Below are 21139 nucleotides of genomic sequence, written 5' to 3' on the forward strand. Positions count from 1 at the left end.
CGCTCTCTCTCGCTGCAACTGCAACTCCCCTGTAACTTTTTTTGCTTTTCTTAAATATGTTATCCCAGAGGCGCTACCACTGTTACTGATTGGCTCGGCCTTGGCAAGCAGCGGGTCCGTCTTGGAACCCGCTGGCATTAACTTTATCGGACATAGGGGAAGCTTCTAGCAGCTTCTCACAGAAGCCACCCCTATAGCCCCCCCGCTACCAAAACCTTGCCACGCAAACCCAATACAGTAACACCTGTACTTTTGAATGTCTTTTCCCTTATATTTCTTCCTTCACTTCTAACAGAGAACTGTGCCACCTTGTCTTTTTTACCATTAACTCTTTCAGAATTTCACTAATAACTGTTTGCTCTGTATTCCAGCCCTGCTTTCTTCCTGCTTTTCTGTTGCAGATTTAAATATTTGACATGAGCTAATTAGTTAATTTCAGCAATACAAATTTTAAAATATTTATTTCAAAACAAGTATAAGTTAGTCATTGCTGATAAGGGGAAGGGATTTAAATGAGGTAATTGCTTTGTTACCTTTTTATGTGGTTTATGTATAGCTTTAAATAAAAATCTCTAATGGCTTGAATCAGAGTTATTTGGTGGTGAAATTTTGTTATGATGCTTCACTGTTTTGATATGCCCCTGAATATTTTTATAGGTCATCCTAGGCTTTCTTTTAATAGTGACTTTAAAAGCCTTGGATCAGATTGGATGTGTGACATTTGACACTTTTTTTTTTGTACTAATCTATAGGCAGCAGTTAAATCGAAAAAAGCTACAGATACCTATAAACTATACGTGGAGAAATATGCTGTCGTTAAATCTGGTTTTGAACAGAAAATGACAGAAACTGCACAGGTAAGTGTTATATTAAATGAGTTACCTTTAAAATAAATTAATACGTTCTATTTTATCTCTCTGAAGATATCTGAAATCAAAGCTTTTGAAAACTTGGTTCAAGATAAGAATGATCTCCATTGGAAATTGATATGAACAATAATGTCAGAAGTAATATGTTTGAAGGGCAAACATTGACCATGTATGTTGTGATGGCAGTGTCCTTGAATGACACAGTTGAACACTAGCACTCTAGAAAGACTTTTTGAAGAAACTTTTAGGAAGAAAACAAAATGAACTTTTGGAAATATTGTAGATGCTCATGCAGGAATTGCTGGAGAGCCAGAACTCATTCATAGGAGTTTTAAAACTGGGATCCATCATGGTTTTTTTCACTATTATTCTGGCAAAACACTTCAGTAACAGCTTGTTAAAGTATCTTTCCAGGGTTTATCTGAGGTGGTCAAAAGCCCCTACATCTATTCAAATTTCTGGTTTTTTTTAAAGCTGTTTTAATCTGTATTTCAGAGGATATCAAGTTCTCTGTATGATTACACATGCTGCTGCTTGTTGTTTTAAAGTTTCTTTTTCAAATCTGTTGATAGCAGACTTTTTTCCACTGCTCCAGATATCAAAAAGCAAACCTCACTGTTTCTGCTTTTAGTAGTAATATTTAGTTGAGGACTGGCTGGCATATTTATTTGTATATTTTTTCTTAGTTTAGTAAAGCTTTTACAAGATAGGAATTTTCTTTTCAGTTGAAGATTCTTTGCTCCCTTAGTTTCAAAGATTAATTTTTAGGCATAGATGGAATTATTAGGGAGATTCAGTCATGCTTGTATTATTAACGTAGAAGTGGAAAAGTGTTAGGGTTTTCCTTAACTCCTTGGAAATTAAGATTTTACTGTATGGGGATTATGTAGACTGACATGTAAAAAACTGCCCTGTCCTAAACTATAAACTACTTTCCTACTTTTAAAACTTCATTAGAACTTGATCTAGTTCATCTCTTTCCATGCTTCTTCCTTTGTCAAGTATTTGTGCAAGGAACTACCTTGTAGAACTGATCCAACTAAAACTAATGTATTAAGGAAGGTTGGCTTTAACCCAGAAGAGACCTGGGGTCTGGTTTATTGAGAGATCACACAAGCATTTGTGTTGGCACAAAAGAAGAGGCAATGTGGTATTAAGGGTAGAGACTTGTGTCTTTAAGCTGACTTAGAGGGTGTGACACCTGGCCTGGACTTACTTGAATGTGTGTCCACCTTATACATTTATATCTGTTGCCTTAGCATTTTGTCTCTCTTTGTCTCTCTCACTGTAACTTAAAATATATGTGTATCAGTTACCCCTAGGCAATTTGATTGGGATTGGCATGTGTGACTCCAGTCACTTGAGAATTTTGGGACTAGGCATCATTTTTAAACTTAAATGTATCTTAAAACAATTCTTAGAAGCAAGTATAATATAATAGTAACAAAAGAATCTTTACCATTGAAGTGTAACATACCTCCTGGAGAGTTTCCACAAATAAGGTGGAAGCAAACTGACATGTGAACACATACTGCTGTTACCCAAAATGGTAACTTCTTTGCAGTATTCCTGTTAATGTAACTACTGTAGTTGCTCAGTGTCCTGGTTTCAGCTAGGACAGAGTTAATTTTCTTCCCAGTAGCTGGTATAGTGCTGTGTTTTGGATTTAGTAGGAAAATAATGTTGATAAATCACTGATATTTTTAGTTGTTGCTAAGTAGTGTTTATACTAAGTCAAGGAGTTTTCAGCTTCTCCTGCCCAGCCAGCAAGAAGGCTGGAGGGGCCCAAGAAGCTGGGAGGGGACACAGCCAGGACAGCTGACCCTAACTGGCCAAAGGGATATTCCATACCATATGACATCATGCCCAGTATATAAACTAGGGGAGCTGGCTGGGAGGGGTGGATCGGTGCTTGGGAACTAACTGGGCATCGGTCAACGAGTGGTGAGCAATTGCATTGTGCATCACTTGTTTTGTATAGTCTAATTCTTTTAGTATTACTATTGTCATATTATTTTTATTATCATTATCATTGTTTTTCCTTCCTTTCTGTCCTATTAAACTGTCTTTATCTCAACTCACGAGGTTTTTTTTCCTGATTCTCTCCCCCATCCCAGGGGTGGGGGGAAGTGAGCGAGCGGCTGCGTGGTGCTTAGTTGCCGGCTGGGGTTAAACCATGACAGTCCTTTTTGGCGCCCAACGTGGGGCTCGACAGGTTGAGATAACGACAAATCTGACTGGAATGTGTTAGAACAAATTTGTTATAAACATACATTATATTAGTGCAATAGTTGCTGGTCACAATGTTGATGTATTTGCTCTCAAAGTTGGTGCACTTGTTCTTAAAGGTGCGTTATGTAATACCTTACTTGCAGTATATGCTCCCTGTTGTGCTGTTTATCACCCGTGGGAACTGGGCCAGAGTTATCATGTTGTTGTACTTTGTAACACTGGCTTAGGATACGATAGAATTGCTGGTCATGAAATTAATCTGGTATTTGTACTCAGCATTGCCGTCACCTCCGTACTTCGGGAGCCGTCTATCAGAAACTATTAATAATTACACCTTGTACCTTTTCTCCTCGGAGAGCCAAGCCACGGGGAAGACACCTTTCTTCAGCTTCCCCTTCTCCTCCAGGCAAATTACAGTAGCTCTTGAGAATTTTGAATATCCTTGGGATGTTCAAACCAGCATGTTCCTATTGCTATGTCTCCTGAATGTGTTCCAGGTCTTGTTTAAGGTTAAACAACTATTTAAGAATACCTTTTGGAAATCTGCCCCGAGGCTGGATAGCCATGGGTGGCATGGCATGTGGGAGAATATGGGCAGGAATCTAGAGAACTTCTCACCTCCAATGGTTTGGAACTTCACTCCCAAACAACTACAGGACCCTGATAAAGTGATAGACTATCTGAAAGGAAAATGCTGTGGCTATTCCAAAGAGGCACAACTTAGCGCACTGTGCTGGGCCCTGGCTAGTATCTACCAAACACTGCTCGATACTGTGCAGCACCCTCAGGGGGAAGGGAGGGAAAACAGACCGACAGGCGCTGCGGCTACTCCGACCCCTGCGACAGGCGCTGCGGCTGAACCAGAGAACCAACCTGTGCCAGTATCAGTCGCCCCTGTACAGAAGAAGAAATATACAAAAAAATCAGTTCGTTTAACGAAGGATGAAGATGAACCAGGGTCATCACGAGAACAGGAGGAAGAGGCAGAACCAGAGGCAATCACCCGATCTCTATCCCTGAGTGAGCTGCGGGATATGCGAAAAGATTTCAGCCGTCGTCCAGGTGAGCACATTATCACCTGGCTGCTCCGATGCTGGGTGTGGCGGGTTGACCCTGGCTAGATGCCAGGTGCCCACCAAAGCTGCTCTATCACTCCCCCTCCTCAACTGGACAGGGGAGAGAAAATATAATGACAGGCTCATGGGTCGAGATAAGGACAGGGAGATCACTCACCAGTTACCGTCACAGGCAAAACAGACTCGACTTGGGGAAAAATTAGTTTAATTTATTACCAGTCAAATCAGAGTAGGATAATGAGAAATAAAACCAAATCTTAAAACACCTTCCCCCCCACCCCTCCCTTCTTCCCAGGCTTAACTTTACTCCTGATTTTCTCTACCTCCTCCCCCCCGAGCGGCGCAGGGGGACAGGGAATGGGGGTTTGGGTCAGTTCATCACACGTTGTTTCTGCCGCTCCTTCCTCCTCAGGGGGAAGACTCCTCACACTCTTCCCCTGCTCCAGCGTGGGGTCCCTCCCACGGGAGACAGTCTTCCATGAACTTCTCCAATGTGAGTCCTTCCCATGGGCTACAGTTCTTCACAAACTGCTCCAGCATGGGTCCCTTCCATGGGGTGCAGTCCTTCAGGAACAGACTGCTCCAGCATGGGTCCCCCACAGGGTCACAAGTCCTGCCAGCAAACCTGCTCCAGCCTGGGCTCCTCTCTCCACGGGTCCACAGGTCCTGCCAGGGACCTGCTCCAGCGCGGGATTCCCATGGGGCCACAGCCTCCTTTGGGTGCATCCACCTGCTCCGGCGTGGGGTCCTCCACGGGCTGCAGGTGGATATCTGCTCCACCATGGACCTCCATGGGCTGCAGGGGGACAGCCTGCCTCACCATGGTCTTCACCATGGGCTGCAGGGGAATCTCTCTCTGCTCCGGCGCCTGGAGCACCTCCTCCCCCTTCTTCCCTGACCTTGGTGTCTGCGGAGTTGTTTCTCTCACATCTTCTCACTCCTCTCTCTCTGGCTGCAACTGCAACTCCCCTGTAACTTCTTTTCCCTTTCTTAAATATGTTATCACAGAGGCACTACCACTGTTACTGATTGGCTCGGCCTTGGCTAGCGGCATGTCCGTCCTGGAACCCGCTGGCATTGGCTTTATCGGACATAGGGGAAGCTTCTGGCATCTTCTCACAGAAACCACCCCTGTAGCCCCCCGCCCCACTACCAAAACCTTGCCACGCAAACCCAATACACTGGGACAATGGGGCTAGTAGCCTGGAATTAGAGGGTAGGGAAGCCAAGCAGCTGGGATTCCTTTCTAGGGAAGGGGGCATTGATAAGGCGATTGGAAAAGGGACACAAGCCCTCAGCCTCTGGAGGCGACTCCTGTCAAGTGTGAAGGAAAGGTATCCCTTCAAGGAAGATGTTGTATGTCAACCAGGCAACTGGACCACCATGGAAAGAGGTATCCAGTACCTGAGGGAATTAGCTGTGCTAGAGATGGTTTCTTATGACCCGGACAGTTTACAATTACCCAGAGATCCAAATGAAGTCCAATGCGTACAACCCATGTGGCGGAAGTTTGTACGGAGCGCACCATCATCGTATGCCAACCCATTGGCAGTACTAACCTGGAAAGACGAAGAGGCACCGACAGTGGATGAAATGGCTCGCCGACTCCGGCAATATGAAGAAAATCTCTCTTCATCCCTACGAGCCTGTGTCTCGGCTGTGGAAAAACTGTCCGAAAAGTCCGAAGAACTGATTGAACTGATCAAAAAGTCCTACTCCCCACCTGTACAGACCAATATCTCAGCTATTACGAGTGAGCATTCCTCTGATCAAGAGAGAGAATATAGAAGGTATACGCCACGGGGTACCCTGTGGTTTTACCTGCGTGACCACGGAGAGGACATGAGGAAGTGGGATGGAAAACCTACCTTGGTCCTAGATGCACGGGTACGTGAATTGAAAGGAAGAACAACCAGAAAAGGGGATTCTTCCAGGAAAGATGCCGCTCCGGTTTCCAGCAAGCAATTCCCCAGACAGAGTAGGAGGGCTTCTGACCCTCTTGAAGGGACCTCTAAGTCATTTTTACAAGAAGTGAGTAACAAATACTCTGACCAGGATTAGAGGGGCCCTGCCTCCAGCCAGGCGGAGGAGAGGGACAACTGGGTTTATTGGACTGTGTGGATTCGATGGCCTGGCACATCAGACCCACAGGAGTATAAGGCTCTAGTGGATACCGGTGCACAGTGTACTCTAATGCCATCAAGCTATAAAGGGGCAGAACCCATTTGTATCTCTGGGGTGACAGGGGGATCCCAACAGCTAACTGTATTGGAGGCCGAAGTAAGCCTAACTGGGAATGAGTGGCAGAAACACCCCATTGTGACTGGCCCAGAGGCCCCATGCATCCTTGGCATAGACTATCTCAGTAGAGGGTATTTCAAGGACCCAAAGGGGTATCGGTGGGCCTTTGGTATAGCTGCCTTGGAGACAGAGGGAATTGAACAGTTGTCCACCTTGCCCGGTCTCTTAGAGGACCCTTTGTTTGTGGGCTTGCTGAGGGTCGAAGAACAACAAGTGCCAATCGCTACCACAAGGGTGCAGCGACAGCAATATCGCACCAACCGAGACTCCCTGATTCCCATCCATATGCTGATTCGTCGACTGGAGAGCCAAGGAGTGATCAGCAGGACTCGCTCACCCTTTAACAGCCCCATATGGCCAGTGTGAAAGTCTAATGGAGAGTGGAGACTAACAGTAGACTATCGTGGCCTGAATGAAGTCACGCCACCGCTGAGTGCTGCTGTGCCAGACATGCTAGAACTTCAATATGAACTGGAGTCAAAGGCAGCCAAGTGGTATGCCACAATTGATATTGCTAATGCATTTTTCTCAATCCCTTTGGCAGCAGAGTGCCGGCCACAGTTTGCTTTCACTTGGAGGGGCGTCCAGTACACCTGGAATCGACTGCCCCAGGGGTGGAAACACAGCCCCACCATTTGCCATGGACTAATCCAGACTGCACTGGAACAGGGTGAAGCTCCAGAACACCTGCAATACATTGATGACATCATCATATGGGGCAACACAGCAGAAGAAGTTTTTGAGAAAGGGGAGAAAATAATCCAAATCCTTCTGAAAGCTGGTTTTGCCATAAAACAGAGTAAGGTGAAGGGACCCGCACAGGAGATTCAGTTTTTAGGAATAAAATGGCAAGACGGACGTCGTCACATCCCAATGGATGTGATCAACAAAATAGCAGCTATGTCTCCACCGACTAGTAAACAGGAAACACAAGCTTTCTTAGGTGTTGTAGGTTTTTGGAGAATGCATATTCCAAATTATAGTCTGATTGTAAGCCCTCTCTATCAAGTGACCCGGAAGAGGAACGATTTTAAATGGGGCCCTGAGCAACAACAAGCCTTTGAACAGATTAAACGGGAGATAGTTCATGCAGTAGCCCTTGGGCCAGTCCGGGCAGGACCAGATGTTCAAAATGTGCTCTACACCGCAGCCGGGGAGAATGGCCCTACCTGGAGCCTCTGGCAGAAAGCACCAGGGGAGACCCGAGGTCGACCTCTAGGGTTTTGGAGTCGGGGATATCGAGGATCTGAGGCCCGCTATACTCCAACTGAAAAGGAGATATTATCAGCATATGAAGGAGTTCAAGCTGCCTCAGAAGTGGTTGGTACTGAAACACAGCTCCTCTTAGCACCCCAACTGCATGTGCTGGGCTGGATGTTCAAAGGGAAGGTCCCTTCTACACATCATGCAACTGATGCTACATGGAGTAAGTGGGTTGCACTGATCACACAATGAAGTCGAATAGGAAACCCCAGTCGCCCAGGAATTCTGGAGGTGATCACGGACTGGCCAGAAGGCAAAGATTTTGGAATATCACCAGAGGAGGAGGTGATGCATGCTGAAGAGGCCCCACTGTATAATAAACTGCCAGAAAAGGAGAGGCAATATGCCCTGTTCACTGATGGGTCCTGTCGCATTGTAGGAAAGCATCGGAGGTGGAAGGCGGCTGTATGGAGTCCTATACGACAAGTGGCAGAAACTGCAGAAGGAGAGGGTGAATCGAGTCAGTTTGCAGAGGTGAAAGCCATCCAGATGGCTTTAGACATTGCTGAACGAGAAAAGTGGCCAATACTTTATCTCTATACTGACTCATGGATGGTGGCAAATGCTCTGTGGGGGTGGTTGCAGCAATGGAAGCAGAGTAACTGGCAACGCAGAGGTAAACCCATCTGGGCTGCCCCATTGTGGCAAGATATTGCATCCTGGCTAGAGAACCTGGTTGTGAAAGTACATCATGTAGATGCCCACGTACCCAAGAGCCGGGCCACTGAAGAACATCAAAACAATCCACAGGTAGACAAGGCTGCTAGGATTGAAGTAGCTCAGGTGGATCTGGATTGGCAACATAAGGGTGAATTATTTCTGGCTCGGTGGGCCCATGACACCTCAGGCCATCAGGGAAGGGATGCAACATATAGATGGGCTCGTGATCGAGGGGCGGACCTGACCATGGACACTATCGCACAGGTTATCCATGAATGTGAAACATGTGCTGCAATTAAGCAAGCCAAGTGGTTAAAGCCTCTGTGGTATGGAGGACGATGGCTGAAATATCAATATGGAGAGGCCTGGCAGATTGACTATATCACACTCCCACAAACCCGCCAAGGCAAGCGCCATGTGCTTACACTGGTGGAAGCAACCACCGGATGGCTGGAAACATATCCCGTGCCCCATGCCACTGCCCAGAACACTATTCTGGGCCTTGAGAAGCAAGTCTTATGGTGACATGGAACCCCAGAAAGAATTGAGTCAGACAACGGGACTCATTTCCGGAACAACCTCATAGACACCTGGGCCAAAGAGCATGGCATTGAGTGGGTGTATCACATCCCCTATCATGCACCAGCCTCCGGGAAAATCGAGCAATACAATGGATTGTTAAAGACTACATTGAGAGCAATGGGTGGTGGGACCTTCAAACATTGGGATACACATCTAGCAAAGGCCACCTGGTTAGTCAACACTAGAGGATCTGCCAATCGAGCTGGCCCCGCCCAATCAGAACTTTTACGTACTGTAGAAGGGGATAAAGTCCCTGTAGTGCGCATAAAAAATATGCTAGGGAAGACAGTCTGGGTTACTCCTGCCTCAGGCAAAGGCAAAGCCATTCGTGGGATTGCTTTTGCTCAAGGACCTGGGTGCACTTGGTGGGTGATGCGGAAGGATGGGGAAGTCCAATGTGTGCCTCAAGGGGATTTGATTTTAGGTGAGAACAGCCAATAGATTAAATTGTATGCTATTAATTGCTATACAATCTTGCCACTGTATGTCATCATTACTATAGTTGTTATGCTATATCAACAGTATTACAGTAAGAATTATCTAAATTAATGAAGAATGAACTTTGACAAAACTGAGTGAAGTGCAATGGTGATGGAACCAGGACTGACTTCAGCATGCAACAATCCAACACCACACACCATCCTCCTGCTGCGCCCAATGTCATCTGCCCGCTGCACTGCACCAAAGCCGGATTCTGTTCTGCCGACTGAGCAGACTTCGCACCATCCCTCCTGCCCAGACAGACTGTTATGACAGATGGAGCCCAAAGTCATGGACTGAATGAACTCAACGAACCTTTTAAATAGACATTGTAAAGGCTTATACGTTAAGGGAATGATATCTGTGTGTATATGTATCAAAAGGCAGCAAAAGTGGTGGTGATTAATTGAAAATGCATTGGAAAGTGTGGGACCTGCACATGATGTAGATGGTATAGAATAAGGGGTGGATGCTGTCCTGGTTTCGGCTAGGACAGAGTTATTTTTCTTCTTAGTAGCTGGTATAGTGCAGTGTTTTGGATTTAATAGGAAAATAATGTTGATAACACACTGATGTTTTTAGTTGTTGCTAAGTAGGGTTTATACTAAGTCAAGGATTTTTCAGCTTCTCCTGCCCAGCCAGCAAGAAGGCTGGAGGGGGCACAAGAAGCTGGGAGGGGACACCGCCAGGACAGCTGACCCAAACTGGCCAAAGGGATATTCCATACCATATGACATCATGCCCAGTATATAAACTGGGGGGAGCTGGCTGGGAGGGGGGATCGTGGCTCGGGTACTAACTGGGCATCGGTCAACGAGTGGTGAGCAATTGCATTGTGCACCACTTGCTTTGTATAGTTTAATTCTTTTAGTATTACTATTGTCATATTATTACTGTCATCATTATCATTGTTTTTCCTTCCTTTCTGTCCTATTAAACTGTCTTTATCTCAACTCACGAGGTTTTTTTCCTGATTCTTTCCCCCATCCCAGGGGTGGTGGGGCAGTGAGCGAGTGGCTGCGTGGTGCTTAGTTGCTGGCTGGGGTTAAACCATGACCCTCAGTAAGTGTTCCAGTAACTCCATCATTGTGCGGTATGGATAAATTGTAGTGCAGCATGACTTTTGCTGTAGACCCCACCTTTTGATACAAAGAAATCAAGTAATACCAGAAAAATACTGAACTGTTCCGTTGATTTGTTTCAACCCATATAGAAGTGTGGCTCTTCTGGATCTATCTAGAATAATTGAACAAGTTCCTGCCCTGTTTGTTATTTACCTTGCTCTGGAAGTTACTGAACCCCCACTGAAATAGATCCTGTGATTGCTTCTGATCCGCTTCAGAGCAAGTTCAGTCAGGTTGCTTTAAATCTTTATTTAGTCTCACAAAAGCTGTCTGTTGTTTATTCCTTACCTTACAAGAAAGAGACTGTATTTATAGCAGTTGACTTATTGTTCTCTGAAACAATAAGAAAAAATTTAACAAATATGACTTTAATAAACTGGCCTTGCTAAAATTGTACTGCAAACTTGTCTCCAATGAGCAAGAAAGCTGTGAGTAATGAAAAGTTCTTGTTTAGAACTGACAGAAGATAAACATGAAGAGTATTTGAAATGGATTTTATTGTCAGTGAATTAGTGAAGGAAAATGTAGGGGCTTTCAGCAAGCAAATTAGCTAGGCTTTTCATAATGTCTTAAAAAAAATTTCATTTGAACAATTCACGACAACAAAAGAATGAAAAAAGTAACAGTTTATTTTGTATCTAGAGACAGAATATGAAGATGTTTTTTGTTCAGCTTTATTTGTGTTATTAGGCATTAAATATTTAAACTAGGCTGAGATGTAGAGAGAGAAAAAAAATCTTTTTGCTATACCAGATGTTACAGCTGGGAAAATGTGACCATGCTTTTGGGCTATTTGTTTTGCAATACAAAAATGATTTACCTCTCACTACAAACCACACTTGTGTAAATAACCTTAGTTCCTTAACTGCAACAACCCTTTACTCAAAATTTAAATTTTCACTTAATGTGATAATGGACACCTGGAAACTAATACCTTCCACGGCTATCCATATTGGAAATGAAAATTGGAATTCTGCCAGTATAAGTCCTATCTGTGGAATTTGTTTTAAGTATAATGGTGTAGCTGCATCTACAGTTTGGTTGCAGGGGGGCTACTTTAAAGATGCGGTAGGAAAAATAACACCACTTGTGAATATGTGGAAGCCCACTTCTGAATCAATCGCACCCTATATTATCTTAATTTGGAGTACATTTCACTTGAAATATACTAATTCTGAAAAAAAAAATGAGCAGTGTGAACATTCTCAGCTGTTTCAGTGCAAAAACAATTGGCTTAAATATGTCTTAGGCTGTTCAGATAAATTTTTTCTGAGGACGTGAACACCTTGAATAGCTGTGGCTTTATTCTAGGTAATCATGTAGTAATGTCCTCACTTAACTGTCCTCTTTTCTTAGTTAAACTCCACCAATCCTGTTGCATATAGTTTACATATTTTTCCTTTTTTGTCATGTACTATCTTACTTGCAATTATCAAAGTGACGTGGCTTGTGATACATGATTTTGAGAGGTTGAATTTAGAAACATGATCTTCCTAATCTTAAATTGCAAGTTATCTTTTTTTTGGTGCAATAAACATGGAAGGTTTTTTTGTGATTAAAGATGTAGGAAAATATAATTCACTTTGTTGTTTAGATATTGGATTTGGCAGAAATTCTTCATGTTGAAAGATTTTTCTGAGTAAAACTATAGTTGTATTATACAATTGCTATGCACTTGTTAAGAAAACATGTCTCATTTGCCAGTTACTTCACCTTTTTAGAAGCTTTTTTTTTTTATAATCACATAGCACAGTCAGTTATTGGAACAGATCAAATAGCTGAAAATACTAAGTTATTCTTTGAAAGTCCTTCTGTCTTAACTAGAACTGAGTGCAGTTGACTGGATAACTTTGCTGTTGAGCAGTCTGCATATAAATAAAGTTCAAGAATGAGTAATAATTCTTCACATTTTAAAACTTACAGGAAAATGTACATGTTTATAAAAAGGAATAATGCTTACTTAAACTGTATGCTGAGTTGGATAGATAAAGATCCTGTTGATTTTTCATTTTTATTGTGGCTTAAAATGCTAAGAATTGACTTGCATTTGTTGGGTCATTAACATTACAGATTCATTTCAGTACATCTTTTCAAAATGGACTGATCTTTCAAAAGTGAAAGTAAACAATTTGGTTAATGATTATATCTATGATATGAAGATGTGGTTGTATTAGAGTACCTAGATAGCTTTAGTCTTTGATCAGACCCTTTTGTGTTATGTACTGTACAAGGCCAAGATGGCTTCTACTTCAAAGACTTTAAATCTTAAGTATAAAACAATAAACAAGAAATAAGGAAACAATCGAGAGGAGGGGGGTGCTGTCCACTGATATGAGACAAAAAAAATATCTCTGAATGGCCAGCTGTTTTGATGTGCATTATAGAGAATAGTTTAAAGGAGAATGTTCTGCAGAGTTTTATGGGGAGCTCAAACCAAACACAAAGGAAGTGGCATTGGCATAATCTCAAAAGTTGACTTTGAGTTTAGGTAAAAATTAGGTAGTGGAAACAAGCTGGAAGATCACATTGCACACAGGTGTTGACACCCTGATAGTGATTGAGAGCAGATATTATAGAGATGGACCATAGATAGCTTTGAAAGCAAAATAATATAGTTTATGTAATCAGGCAGTCAGTAAAAAAGTAACGTCATAGAATAGGCTACAGAGGAAGGCTGCTTGAGGAAAAAAAATAATTTTAATCTGCTTGCTTGATGGCTAGAGGGGCATATAAGTATGGCAAAAGAAAGATTGAGAGTTTAGAAGTTAAGAGATATTTGACTTGTCTGTATGGAGTTGTACTTGTTTGTGAATCAGAGTTACCAGGAGGTGTGAAATTTGGAGAGGTGGTCTTCAGAGAACCCTGGAAAAATTGGAGAGAGGATTAAGTGGTGCTCCAAAGTTTGGACAGTTACAGAAGTAGGAAGAGAACTTGGACAGAGCAGGAGTAAACACAGATTTCAAGATGGTTATGGTTGACTGTTGGGGAGGATGAGGACATTTTTAGTTCTGATCTTTGGCTAGGAAGGGGTCATTAGAGATGTTGGAAATGGTTTTAAAATGGGTGTCAGGTGGAAGCCTGGGTAAGATGGAACAGGAGGACAAATTCCAGACAAACTGCAAAGCTTTTATACAGTGAGTTTAAAGATCAAACAAATGAATTGCATTTAAAGAAGCAAAGGATATAGATTTAACTAGAGAAAGAGAAAACGTGTATATTCTGAGCAGGAAGAAAGGAAGATAAGGAGGAGGTGCAAAACAGATCCAGAAATAGGATTTCTGGGGTTAGATGAAAAACCGAAACTTCAGTTATGGAAAAAAGATATTTTTTTTAAACACCCTCCAACCCTATTTTCTTTTGGTAGAAATAGGTCAGACTTTTAGAAAAATCAAGATAGATGAAGGTTTAAAGAGTAAGTAAAAAAGTTGGATAATGGTTCTAAAAGGATATTATAAAGTTTCATAACTGAATTCTGCACCTTCCTTTCTTCAACACTGTAATTACCATGATCAAGATCTGAAAAAAAAAATTGTGTTTTTCTGTTTAGTATATTTAATTATTAAAATTTAAGGTTTAGTATTTCAAGAATTATTTTCATTATGAATAATTGCTTGTATTGGTTTACAGAAATTTCAAGACCTTGAAGAAACACACCTTCTTCATATGAAAGAGATTATAGAATCATTGTCAAATACCATAAAAGAAATTCATTTACAAATAGGAGAGGTAATTTTAATATTATCATTTGTTTGGATCATGCTACATATTTTTCTTAACTATTAATTGAAACATTTCTTACTGTGTTTGTGGTAATTACAAGATCACATCTTTCAAATGATGGTAACTTTTTAAACCAGTATGAGTAGAAGGAGATAAACAGAAATGATCCACAGAATTCAAAAGACTTTCAAGCAGATGTGGTTCTTTTTACCACAGATATCAAACATTATGCAAGTACTGAACTTGTTTATGAGATGTTTGAAGGAGATTTGAACATCTACTAAATTGCCATTTTGGTCTTTTGCGATGTTTCTATATGTGTATTCTCTTTTGTTATTCAAACCTCTCTGAAATTTTTTATTAAACAGTTCATCCTCTAATTTTGTTCATTGTATTGGAAATCTTTTTAATATCTAAATTCAACATAAGCTGAATTTTTTACTATTTCCTGGTGTATTTATAAGTTCAGTATCACAAATTTTACAGAATAAGGCTGAATAATCGTTAAATTTTGTGTTAACAGAAAACAAAATATTTTGACAATTTGGAGAATTGTTAGTGTATTTCAAAGTTCTGTTCCCTAGATATTAATTAGCACCCATTTCACACATTTCAGGATACTTGTGCTTTTCTTTAACTAAAACTTGAAATTATATCAGTCTGAAAAGCTTCCAAATTTTTTATACACTTTGGTTTTTATGAGCAAACAACCTTCAGTAACAGTGTTAAAAGAAGCTTTTATAGTATCTTTTCTTTAGATGCAAGTTGGTTTAATTAATAATCCTTATAAGTAGTCCTTAATTTTTTGATGTTCTGAAATGTAGTTTTATTTGTATACACTTAATTTGAGTCACTGTTTTCCTCAGTTTTGAGGTTTTCTGCTAATGAATGGTGGTCACAAGGATCATGCTATTTATTTCTAAAGCATATACATACTACCTTGTTGGAAAAACTTGTTAACAACATGTGGTTGTTCCTTTGTCAAACCAAAAAAACATTACAACAGTAATGCTTTTACTCAAGCAGGTGGGAACTGTGATAATACAGTGGTAACAGTTCACACCCTTAACTGGTGCTGGCTTAAGAGACTGCTTGTCTTACTGACGTTATAGTGGGACATGTTGCTGACAAATTCAGAAAATTATGGATTACAAAAGTGATTTAGATGGAAGAAATGGAAGTAAATCCTAGACCTGTCATCAAGCTGTATTCTTTCATTCCTTATTTGTATCTGTATCATACACACACTTGCTAATACTAAAGCAAAGAAGGGATTTCCTTGGTAAAATGCCTGTTGATTTTTGGAAGCCCTGTAATATATTTGAGAGGCAAGTATTTTGAACCTTAACTCTAGAGAAAAACACTTTTTAAAGTTAATTACATTCTTTCAATTACTGGTTTTAAAATTCCTTTTGTGTGGTGTGTGTTTTTTTTGAAGGTGCATGAAGAGTTTATTAATACCATGACAAATACTACAGTTGAGAGTTTAATACAGAAATTTGCTGAGTCAAAAGGAACTGGCAAGGAAAGACCTGGTAAGAGATTAAAAATAACAGAGTAGGAAATGTTAATTTAAAAACTGTAGATTTCCACTCCTAATAAAAGGTCAAACCCTATTTGTTAATGTGTTATAGTGGTAATGTACTTACAATTTCAAATTCTCAGAATTCATTAACTTTGATATTAAATGATTCATAGAAATTTAACAGCACACTTTATTATGTAAGTGTGGTATTTGTGTTCATAAAGCATAGCATTTTATAGCTCTGAGTCCCTCTATGTAGACCTTCGAGGAAGCTCTTAAACTATACTGCTCCTTGGTACATCAGTGAAATTTGTCAAGAAACTGAAGTTCCTTGCACAAACTTACCTCTGCTATGTGCTTCTGCATAAATTATACTTCCAAACTTTATTTAATATAAATTTATGGATATATTCAGAGCAAATGTCTATAAAGCTGCTTATAGAACTGTTGGAACGGTTGCATCAGTTTATTTGGTTAGCTTACAAAATTATGCATTTTAATAGGTTATATGTAGATTGTTTCCTTTAATAAGCAGCAAATTGAATAGTACTTTCTGAAAGTACTGCTTGTTGGGTGTGGTGTATAAGACTTTCCTGGACTGGCATAAAAAGACAGTCTCGCAGTATTGTGTATCTAACATTATAGGAAAAATATAGAGTTCACTTTAATATTTGGGCATGAGTACATGGTCACTAGGTGTGTGAGTACAGGAATTCAGTAGTACCATTTTTCTTTGAGCATTGGGAGTCCTGGCTAGCATCTCTGCCTTCTAGTACAGAAGCACAAAGTTTTTTCAGAGCAAGGATGTACATAGCAGAGTAGATCTTGAGAATTTATATTAAATTGTTAAATATGGTTACTAGGTGTCTTACAATGCCTCTGTGAGGTGTTTTTAACATAACATTGTTTCATATTCTCTCTGTGATCCGCTAATGCCGATACCTGAGTGGGCTGAGGTAAGATTGTATATGGAACAATTTTTGAATGTTTCCTGTATATTTTACAATTTTTCAATAAAGAGTAAGAAAGAAAAAGTATGAACTTCAGGGATTCAGGTTCAGTTGATCTGAAGTCAGGGTAAAGACACATGAAAATTCAGTGTTCAGACTTCTTTGATTAGCTATTGCCAAGATGTCATGGCTAGGGGTCTCCATCTTGCATTTAGGATCCTGACTCCCTGGGTTACAAAGACCCTTGCTAATGTATCCTAGAGTACTGTGCACTTCAGGTCATCCACATTATTAGTGTGTTTTTTTGCTAGACAACATAGTAATCATAAGAAAAATAACACTTTTTAATTTAGTGGCAGAAGTTATACACTCTGTGTACTTATTTGCTGCTTTACAGAGTTCTTCAAATCCCATTTGTATTCTATGGGGTCAAATAAAAGCTTTTGCCATAGTAAATTTCATTTCTTCATTTCTACAACTATTTTAACAGCAAAATATTTTAAAGAAAGATTACGTTTTTAGTGTGGAAATGTATGCACCTTGAATTCTCTTTTACAGAGTGAAATTATTGTATTGATATCAACTTTGTAAAGCAGTCATGGTGCAGAGGAAAGCATAGACAAATTCAGCAGCAAAAGAATACAAATTCACAAGAAGTTGTGAAGTGTCAAAGATAGACTAGAAATACAGACTGCTAGTGATGTTAATTATGGTTACTGCTTCTATTATATTCATTTTATTCACTTAAAATCATATAGCTTTGACAATTACAAAGATTTGGAAGGCAAAGTGAGGTATCAGTCTTCTAAGAATGAAATGGAAACATCCAGTGTGGGAGGGAAAAATTACTTTTCTGCAATTGAGAACTGTTCTTAATAGAAATGTATTTTAACTCATGGAGCAAATGTTAGAAGTCTTTCTGTGGTGTGAATTTACTAATTAGGATGGAGAAGGAAATGGCTTCTCAGATAAATCTAAGTATTCAGCGTATAAAAACGATACTGACTTGGTGTACAAGACAAATGTAGAAAGAATGTCTTATGGCTGTCACTGTTGCTTAAGATTCCAGTCCTAAATCTATTTGAAGGAAATACTTTAAAAATCCCCAGGACTATGTAGGCCTTCTCCCTCCCGTATTATTTGTGGGCTAATATACTGAATTAGTTGGTGGGCTGCATTCTGAAATACTGAATTCTGAGAACAAAATAAACTAAAAGAATAATGCATAACAAAGTATTTTAGATTATTTCGGTATATTCTAGCTATAGTTATAGTATTTCATAGCAGAGTTTACTTTTATTTATATCTGTAAAAATAAGAATGAATCTGAAAGGAAGTACTGAGGAAGGCTGGTTTATTGCATAGATTATAAAAAATTTACAATAAAGGTTTCTAGATATAGGCAATTAAGCTCTCATCTGCATATCTGCAATTTCTCTTTGTACAGTGATGTCCTTCATACCAGATTATATGGGCTCCCTCTGGTGGCTAATTTCTGTCACCTGAAGTCTTAATATGCAGGGGCTTCTCGAGTTTAACACACACTGTTTTTCTAGTACAAATACTTCTTTCAATCAGTAATGCTTTGTGAGTTTAACTTCATTTAGCATCTTCCTTACAATGGCTTTTTTTAACTGCTACCTAAATAACTTATCTAGTCAGCTTTATCACCTAATTCTTACTGAATTTACTTTAAATATTTTTTTAAATGTTTAGTATTAATACAATATTTGAAGAAGTTTTATTCATTTTTTTCTTATTTCCATTCAGCATAAAAAAATAGCCACATACATTCAGTTGTACATCTTTTAATTTTAATGGGGGGGGGGAATCACTTAACTGTAAAACATTGAAAAAACAGAAAGAGAGGTGGCAGGACCTGCAATAACCAGTCAGGCTTCAGGTCAGAATTTAATTTAATTTAATTTGTTCTCTGAACTGTTTTCTAAAGCTTATATGTTCCTGCTATTAGGCCTAATAGCAGGTTTGATACCATTGGTTGGAAGATGCTTCTGTCACTTGTGATCCTGCAGTGTTGATCAAAACTATTGTTGGCCACTTCTGATGAATCAATTTTTTGTTTCTGATAGGCTTCTGCTCCATGTTCCTTGGAAAATTCATTTATGGCATGGCAGAAAATGTCTACTTTTCACCCAAAGTATATGTTAAATCAGTAGTGGAGATGATGTGTATTCCAGTTTAATGACACATCAATGACTTCTAGCTTTATTTACTTAATCTAATAATAATCTATAAAAAAATTTGGTTTGTTCCAGTATGAAAAGTTGATGCTGCATGAAATAGAAACTGCTAGGAAGTATGAGCTCGTGTTCTTCTAAGATCTTATGTCTGAAATTGACAGGATAATATATAATATGTTTAAAGATATTTGTGAATGTCTATATAGCTGTAGTTGGTCATGCATGATTTTCCATTTTTAGCTACTGAATTACTGTGCCCTCTTCTCATATGTGGGAAACTGTGTGTGTGTGTTTGTCCCTGTATTAGTTTTTGCCCACTACACAGTTTACCCAGAAGGTACCTTTGAAGGCCAAATGAGAAGACTCAGCTGTGCTGCATTTTCCAAAAAATCAGGAACAAAAGCCAAATTTAGATGATTTGTTTTCATTAATTTGTTCTGATGTCATTGTTAGTGGCTGTTGGTAATTTATGAAGTTGTTGCTCTTATTTTTGCATTTTTCTTAAAAATTTAATAAAGAGGAAAACAGAATTTTTATTGTAGTACAGACAACAATGGAAAGCCAGATTCCTTGCTGTCTCCTTAACCCTCCAATAAAAGTGATCTGCAGATGGCAATTATTACACATGCTGTGCCATTATTCAGTGTGAGAGGGGTGCTGGGTCATCTTTTAACTATAATAAATATTTCTTCATTGGTTTTGTGCTAGCTTGATCCATCTTTCACAATTGGAATCAGCCAGAACGTGATTTGCACTGCAACCCTGCATTCTTAACCACACAAGTAGGCAGAGAAAATCTGGCAAAGAGGAATAGTCACATACAAATTGTCTTCTAAGTGTACCAGTAAAAGCATCTAGAATTTGGGCTGTGAAAAACACAAGCCCATAAAAATACTTCTTGTCTCCTTTCACTATCCATCCAATAAACTTGAACTTTATGGAGGGGCTAGAAGAAGTCTGCATTTGTTAAAACATTGTAAAATTAGTGCCTGCAGTTGTCGTGGTTTAACCCTAGCCAGTAACTAAGCACCATGCAGCTGCTCACCCCTCCCCCCTCTCAGTGGGAGGGGGAGGAGGATGGGGGAAAAAAAAAGTACAAGTCGTGGGTTGAGATAAGAACAGTTTAATAACTAAAGTAAAATATAATACTAACTAAGAATAATATAATAATTGTAATGAAAAGGAATATAACAGAAAGAGAGAGAAATAAAATGCAAGAAAAGACAAGTGATGCACAGTGCAATTGCTCACGACCCGCTGACCGATGCCAGAGCAGCAATCCGCCCCTCCTGGCCAACTCCCCCCCATTTATATACTGGGCACGATGTTTTATGGTATGGAATATCCCTTTGGCTAGTTCGGGTCAGCTGCCCGGGAAGGGCAGATTTTTTTTGAGTGCCTGAGTGTTTCCAGTTAATTGAAAATTAAATGTAATAAATAAAAATATATGCTTGGGTGGGATAACATTTCTTTCTGTCATGCATACCCCCCCCTTAAACTAGAAAGGAGACAGTTTCCAAAAGCAGATACAAATGTAAAACAGTTTTTAGTTGATTTGATGACTTTTTGATTTGTTTACCTTTTTAGCTGGGCAGGATTTTTCCAGTTCATTGATATACTTACTGGGGGCTCTTTTTCAGGGTATGACATAATATTATGTTTTTCTTCCTAGTAATAGTAGTTGGCTTTTGTATTTGCCTTGTTTGTTTAAGAATCCAAACAATAAAATTTTTTTTCTCTCTGTTGAGGAAGGTGCAAATTATTTTATTCTTTTGACCTTAGCAAAACTTTTATCTTCCCAATGACTCCCTCACAGTATACTAGAGATAGGTTTTGTAACTGTTTTCAAGGTAGTTGACAAAGAACTTTACTGTCTTCAAGACAATTAGTGTCACTTTGTAGATAAATTAAGTAGCAGGTGTAAGGTTTTTATTTATAAACCCTCTTCTGTAGTTGCCTTGTGTATACTCTGAAAATACTGTTCCCATAGATGTGGGCTAAATATGTAGTAGGTACTGTATTATAATTAACAGTGCAATTGTATCAGTGTAATTACATTTTCTTCATCTTTGAATAAGATCAGTATCTCCTTATTGCTAGCCATCCACTTTGCCTTTTAGTGTCATGAAAGTCCACATACTCACATGCCTCTTTTA

At 39.7% G+C, this 21139-nt stretch overlaps 1 protein-coding gene across 2 annotated transcripts in view; it reads left to right on the forward strand.

The window, feature by feature from the left end:
* Positions 1-21139, forward strand: part of LOC127029095 (F-BAR domain only protein 2-like) — a 104386-nt gene that overhangs the window by 30496 nt on the left and 52751 nt on the right. Inside the window, exons 6-8 of one of the 2 annotated variants that reach the window (XM_050914735.1) lie at positions 753-857; positions 14215-14313; positions 15746-15842. In XM_050914735.1, coding sequence (XP_050770692.1) covers positions 753-857; positions 14215-14313; positions 15746-15842 — 301 coding nt within the window. The remainder of the gene's footprint in view (positions 1-752; positions 858-14214; positions 14314-15745; positions 15843-21139) is intronic. The other variant, XM_050914736.1, reaches the window with a different exon arrangement.

The sequence above is a fragment of the Gymnogyps californianus genome, unplaced genomic scaffold (genome assembly GCF_018139145.2).
Source record: "Gymnogyps californianus isolate 813 unplaced genomic scaffold, ASM1813914v2 HiC_scaffold_69, whole genome shotgun sequence".
Classification (NCBI taxonomy): Eukaryota; Metazoa; Chordata; class Aves; order Accipitriformes; family Cathartidae; genus Gymnogyps; species Gymnogyps californianus.